This window comes from Gossypium raimondii, chromosome 5 (genome assembly GCF_025698545.1).
Source record: "Gossypium raimondii isolate GPD5lz chromosome 5, ASM2569854v1, whole genome shotgun sequence".
Lineage (NCBI taxonomy): Eukaryota > Viridiplantae > Streptophyta > Magnoliopsida > Malvales > Malvaceae > Gossypium > Gossypium raimondii.
In genome coordinates, this window is record NC_068569.1 from 28,303,271 (window position 1) to 28,310,803 (window position 7,533).

A 7,533-nucleotide genomic window follows, 5' to 3' on the forward strand; every position below is an offset into this window, starting at 1 on the left:
TATAGAAAGCACATCATATTTACATTTTCATTTTAGTTGCCCAACTTCTATGTCGCTTTCATTTTGGTCTTTAAGTATTGAGGATTATAGTGAAAAAATAGTAGAAACTAAAATAATGCATCAAAAAAATCAAATTGTACTTGTTTACCCTAGCCAAAGTTCTAATTAATTTAATTTAATTTTCTCCTAAATTTTTAGGTTTCATTTTATGTTTCAAATTAAAATCAACTCAAATAACTCATCTTTAATAATTGTCTACTGAAACACAAATTTCTTTTGATTATGTGACACGACTTGAATCTTCCATGCTAAAATAAAAGCAAAGAAAAATTCATGCAATTAATTCATTTTATCTTCTATACCAAACAAAACTCATAAGTTTTTCATCACTTATTTACCCAAACAAGGAACAAGCAATTAATTTAATTAATTGTCGGTTTTTTTTCCTTTATTTTTAGTTTAGAATGGAAGATTTGAGATTATATAATCAAAGAAATTTAATTTTTATAAGCAATTATTAAATATGAATTATTTGAGTTGGTTTCATTAAGATAATATGAAAATATAAAATATTTTATTTTTCAAATTTAGGAGATGAAATGAATTAATTTCAATATTTTATTGACAATTCAATTGACATTATTAATTTTCAACATTTTATTTAATTTATTTTGATGTTTTAGAATTTAAAATTTTAACATTAATTTTTTTTTAATTTCGGTAATGGATTGAATTAAACAAACACAATTTCTATCGTTTTTCACTTTAATGAAAGTATAAACATAATGTAACGAGGTAACATCCGTTAGAGATTTAACACTTCAATAACTAAAATAAAAACACCTCAAAATTAAATGATAAAATTACAAATAACCAAAACGAAAACACCTAAAACCAAGTAATTTACCCATTATTGAACCTACTGAAGAGGGTGAGAAATGACCATCGAATAAGAAATTAACAAAAACTCAACATAAACGAATACAAATTTTAAAATATTTAAAACATTTTACATACATTTTAAGAACTTTATCATTTCAACCGATTTTCATAACAAACTTTTAATTAAATTAATTACAGAGAGTGGTTTAATGTAGTAGATGGGAAACATTACTTATATCTGGAACTGGAGTGAACCGGACATTGCACGTCGGCCCCGAACTGGCCGGGTCAAAGGAATTAAAAACAGTTTAAACATTCCATTATCACAAGTTACATTACAACATTCAAAGACCTTTTCTATTCTGTAAGAAAACCTGAACATCAATGTGCAAACTAATCCAAACCAACTCCAAAGAAAAGATGGACAACTCGAAGAAGTGCAAGGGGACACCAATTTACCCAGACAGCATGAGCAAGTTGGAATCATCAGACGACCCACTCTCAAAGCTATTACTTTTGCTCTATACATCCCAACGATCCTTCCGGGAATCGAACTCCCACCGCCGGCCACTCATACTACCATACATATCACTGAATTTCCTAAGGCATTCACTTCTTATTTTGTAATGCACATTTGTGTCTCGGCTGATTGCTGCACTGGAAAGTTTTGACGTATCTATTGCCCAAGCAGGTCTCACGTATTCAACGGTTTTAGACGAGCTTGCATTTGCGTATAAGAAGTTCATTAACACATCCTCGCAGTTGAAATACTTGTCGACTACTTCCCTCCCCGGCTTAGCTTGCTCACTCCAATACCGTTCAAAGGCTACTTGACTATCCATGAAAGCAGCCCCTGTAAGAATCATATTATACCCTTTATTTTTTCTGGCATACTTCTCACCACTATACTCCAATCGGCTCCCGTCAACATACCGAGGGTAGAATCCCACAATCCTATCGGGATGTTGACGCCACAACATAAATCCCCGCTCAACATCATCACAAGGCATCATTATATCATCATCAAGCTCAAGAACAGCACGAGTCTTAATCAATGGATCGACCTTGAATCTATTATTGAGGGAGTTCAGATCCTCAACCCTGATCCGAACAGGCACTGCTGAATTGAGATCACTCACCTTAGGCGGTATCCCTTTGTTCCAGACCACAAGGATTTCTTTTACCGAAGCGCACCTCGAATAATGATTCACAAACATTTTCAAATTCCAGAGACGAGCATCGTAAGTCATCGTTAATAACGTAAACTGAGAAAACTGACCCTTCCATGAGTATGGTTCTTCTGCACCACTGCCTCCGTAGATGAATGTAACACCTGTGCAAGACAGCACAACTCCTAAAGCAAATATCAGTGTCAAAACTGATCTTCCAGCAAAGGTGTTTGGCTTTATCCAGCTTCGCAGAAATGAAGGTACTCGATTTAAGCGGCTGAAAACCCGCCTCAATTTCGAAGAAAATACATTTGCTCTTTCCCAAGCAATAAGAGTATCACTTCTCTTCCCTGAGTAATCAGCACACCAGTTAAGGGGGATAATGCAGTTCACTGCTCCTAGTAGGACACCTAAGAACAGAATGAGGCCAGAAACCGCTGCAACTGAAGCACATCCAAGAAGAAAACGATGGACTGAGTCTCCTGAAGGTACTCGGTCACCATCCATAACCCCAACCCATTCACCAGACTTTAGCTGCTGTACATCAAGATGATGGTACCGGGCACCATTCCAAGCATTCCGTCCCTTACTGGACTCTTCAAAGGGAAACGGGACTTCAACTTCCTTGTAATCAACCCTTGAAAGAACTTCAACCTTGAATATTCGCACCCGTCGCCCATACGTTTCACCACAGTCCTGACCAATCCGATAAAGATTTCCATTGTACCTAAATGGCCGACCCCCATTACGAGCCCCAAAGTTTCTGTAAGTATTATAAATAGGGTTCTTCTTGTGCGGTTTCCAAGGACCAAGAGGAGAGTTGCTATACCAAATTTCCAACCGTCCATTCGTTGTTCCAAAAGAGTTGTGTTCTGAGCCAAAAAGCCAATACTCTCCATTGTGATCAATAATAAATGAATCAATAAGGGGCTTCTTCATGATAACCCGATCAAGTTCCCACTCCAATGGAAAGTTTGTTACTCGATAAAGACGAAGTTCTCCTTTCTGACTGCTTTCGGGCATCATGTATACCTGTAGTCACAAACAAAACAACTAACAATTTTGTCAATGAGATAATATACCACATAGACATAACCATCATGAATATGCCAATACTTGATCATTATAAGAAATGATAATATTTGAACTGGTCAATCTTAGAAACTCAAAAAGGCTGCCTTAGAAAATCTTGTCCAAAAAATTAGATACTTTTCATCAGTATTAGATTAACTAATTCAGCACAATCCAGCAATTTCACTATCACTACCTATGTTTTAAGGATAAACCTATATGCTCATGCTCAACAAATCACACCAGTTATGTATGAAATCAAAAGGTGCCTAAAGTTGTCTAAACCGAACACTAAATGTGTCTATATCTTACTGATGTGCATAATAAAAAAAGGAAAAAAAGAAACCAATAGTCTTACTTGGCCAAGATAGTTAAAGACATAAGGGTATGAAAGATGCCATTCCTCGTCCAAGGCTATGCCCAGTTGTTGCCATGTTGCTCCCTTATCGATACTTTTTGCGACTCCTATATCCCCTTGCATGGTGAATGAGTTCTTCGTTTCATAAAATAGGTAAAATACATCTCCCTGGATCATGATGCATTTCAAGCAAACATGAGAATAGATTTCAAAACGTAACAAAAACCAACATTTAACTTAAACTTTAAAAGTCAGGATATTTCATACAAAAGAATACAGGTCTAAATACGAGCGCAAATGTGTTCCAATGAATGATAAATGTGTATGATGAATGAAGCGATAGATTTGCACTCCCCTTGCATGACACAAACCAGCTGAGGCATATCAGTGGACTTATTTACAGGTGATTGTCAAACATTGCCAAACATGGGATGGGGATATGACCCTCCATGGAACCTCCAAACACATGGAAAAAATTCGAAAATGTTGAAAATATTGATATAAGACTCGTACCAATACACTCATGTCCGAGTAACATAGTGTATACCTGTAGTGGCTGAGGAAATAACTAACTTATTATCTAATTTAACACCTTAGAAATCAATCTCCTCCATTTAACAAGCACAGCACTTCCCAATTCAACTTAGGTTAACCTACCTCACAGTAAGCACATGTCAACCCCTTTTGTACATAAAATTTTCACCTCCCCAGCCTATGAAGACAACTTGCTGAAAATTAAATGCAGATGTCTGAAAATTCAGCTTTGAACCCAAAAATCATAGGAAGCACATGCAAATTACATGTCTAAAGGCATTTCAATGTTCAATGATGCATGAAGTTAAAAGCAAGCCACAGACCAGCGCTTAAGGATGGCAATGGTATCTAGCTGCCCACGAAATTAATTCTAGTATTTTTAAGTAAAAAATAGTAGTAGCGGTTCAAAAAGGAGCCACTCACACAAATAAAATAATCCAGTAACATAATCTAACAATGAAAAGGCTTTAAAGGACCTGTTTTGCACCATATCTAGGTACCAGCTTAGTTCATGTATACTAAATGTAACAAATACCACATTCCAACTAAGTATAGTAAACCCAAGAATCATATGAGAGGAACTTTGCCAACAATCAATTACTCTATTACGATTACCAACAATCCACAGCAACCACGATGGAAGAAGTGGAGGGAGCAAGCATTCTCACTGATTTAAGGAATTGCCAATGCCAATAATCACAAAGACTAATATACTAATAGGTTGACAACTTTTCCATATCAATCCTTCATGTCAAACTAACTGCGCCACAAGTCAAGGCACGAATCACTAAATCTTTACTCATAAACCTCTACACCTATTCTTAATTGTTCCCGATACTCTCATTGATGTTATCTCCAAGAAAAATGCATAAAGAGGCTTAAGAAACAAGCTTGAGTCATCCAATGTCAAGAAAACAAAAGTAGTGTAGTTAATGTCAACTCAAAAGTGTATTCTAGCAACTTTTGTATTTGTTACCGATCAGCAGGTCACTTCTAATGTTCTTTTGTACAATAATAAAACAACCGAACTCTCTGTAAAAATGGGACTTTTAATTCAAGTCTGCATCATTCTGTAGTAATCATATTACTCGAACATGGGTGTAAGAGTCAGATAAGGGTTTACATCTGACAAGGGAGTGCCCAACCCAAATCCTAATACAAATTGGAAAACAGCAAATATTAACAAAAACGGCACCACGAGCCCTACGATTCCTCTCTCTCGGCAGACTTTTCTATTGCACCGACATATCTAGCAAAAACAAAATCTATATATTCACAGATCTGTGGATTTCCCTGCATATTTCATTGTCAATATAGACTTTAACCGACAAGCTAAAATGGATTGGTATCTGGAAAGTCAATTATACAGCTCTGCGCCTTATATAGTTCACCCTACTTCAACAACATAAAGTTGAAGACAATAAACCCCAAAATAAATACTATATCATTGTCAATAGTAAATTGATATCATATATGGCCCAATCAATTGCATCGACCAAGCGTAACATGTATGATACAATACACGCTGATATCAAACAAAAGACATATTTAGTCAAAGAACTTTGGATATAAACAAAAGAAAATTTCTGCAGCTGGTTGAAATAAAAAATTACTAAAAGAAAAAAAGAGTTGAAGTTGGACATATTTAACTAATTAAATATGTGATATAAAAATTCTCAGCTTACTACTGTTTATTGGGCCTAAAAAAATTCTCCTACCTTGGTTAAAGATACAAAATAAAACAGAATCAACTAGCAGAAACAGGTGAATAAACAAATAATAGCCAATAACATAATAAAAATATTTAAAAGGATAAAGTAAACAATAGTTACCTGAACATAAAGAAAAGGATCAGCCACAAAATTACTAGGGAAACCAGAATCAGAAGCTGAAGCACAGGTTATAACTGGGTTAGCTACCGGCCATGCTGCACTCTCATTTCTCCATATTTCAGTCTAAAAATTTCCACATATTAAAACCACCATTAAGAAAAACAAAACTTTAAAAGAAACCAGCATTAAAGCCAATATTCAACAGTACATCAGAAGAGAAGTAGACCCCCTCCCCCAACACAAAAACAACGTTCACAAAAACCAAGCAAAACCCAGAAATAAGAAAGTTGGCATGTATTAAAAGCCAAAAGAAAAGCTTACTGAAATGAAAAGACCCAATTTTTTTAAATGACATTTTTACATAATTACTACATACAATGATGAAAAACAACAAATAGAAAGCTATAAAAACTGAGTTATTTCATTTAAGTAGAACTTATAAGAAATCGGCACAAAAGATTACATCTATAACTGTACATGCATAAGAAATTTCCCCACAAAGAATCACACTAACACACCAAAAAGAAAAGGCAAACAGAACCCAGAAATAAGAAAAATTGCAGGTTTTGATAGCCAATTTCCTTTCTTTTAAAAAAAAAAAGTAATCAGCATAAAGCTTTCACGTTAACTGTAGAAGCATTAGAGAAAAACTCAAAAAAAAATCAGAAAAAATAAACAAAACCCAGAAATAAGAAAATTTGCATGTTTTGATTGCCAAAAAAAATCTACTGAAATGAGAAAACCCATTTTAAATAAAAAAAATGACATTTTTACATGATAACTACAAACAATGATGAAAAATAACAAATAAAGAAGCAAAAAAATAACAGCCCATAAAAAAAAGGACTTACAGTTTCAATGGGTTTGAGAGAGAATGGCGACTGTCCAAAAAAAACACCAATAGCCCAAGACCCTTCATTATCTTCTTGACAACCAAGCCAAGGCAAACCCTTACGTTCATTTAAACTGACCGGCGGCGTTAAAATCAGCCACCCATATAGAACAGCGATCAACCCATTTATAACAAAGCAAACCAAACAAAATACGAACCCCGCTGCTACCATCCTACCACCGCCGCCACCGCCACCACTAGCACTGTTACTATTCCCACTAGAATTGCTATTATGATTGTAGTGGTGTTGGTGATAATAATGATTACGGTTATGCTGCCACCACTTCATGCAGCAGTTTCCTCCACCACCGCCGTTGTCACCGCCTCCAGCAACCACCATAGTAACCACCGTAGTTCGTTTTTATTTTCTTTTTCTCAGGGAAAAATCACCACCATTTTGCTTTCCTTTTTTTTTCCTTGAAATTAGAGCAAAGAAAACGTTACATTACAAAGGCATAGCATAAAAAAGTTGCATAATATTTGTGTCATTGAAGGGAAAGAAACAAATAAATAAAATTTAAAAACATGGCTTAATTTTTTAAATAAATTGCTTTAATGTCCTTCTTTTTTGAAAATTTAATTTGATAACGGGGTGGTAATTGGGCATGGGTTACCGTGTAGTTCACTCGCTCTACATGAATGCCACGTGTAAATCAGTGTGTTTCACACGTGGAGTGTTAATGAGTGAATAAACATTGACGTGGAAGAGAAGTGAAATGTAAGTGGATTTATATAATCCTATCTCATTGTTAGAATTGAAAAATATTAAAAAAATTATAAAATATTCAAGGTGGG

At 35.0% G+C, this 7,533-nt stretch overlaps 1 protein-coding gene across 1 annotated transcript; it reads right to left on the reverse strand.

The window, feature by feature from the left end:
• Positions 1-1,179: 1,179 nt before the first annotated feature.
• On the reverse strand, positions 1,180-7,239 carry LOC105770794 (glucosamine inositolphosphorylceramide transferase 1). The gene is made up of 4 exons (XM_012592137.2): positions 6,698-7,239; positions 5,847-5,969; positions 3,481-3,648; positions 1,180-3,083 (listed from the first exon to the last, which is right to left on the reverse strand). The coding sequence occupies exons 1-4, from the start codon at positions 7,076-7,078 to the stop codon at positions 1,404-1,406; spliced, it is 2,352 nt and encodes a 783-aa protein (XP_012447591.1). The 5' UTR covers positions 7,079-7,239; the 3' UTR covers positions 1,180-1,403.
• Between the last annotated feature and the right edge of the window lie 294 nt (positions 7,240-7,533).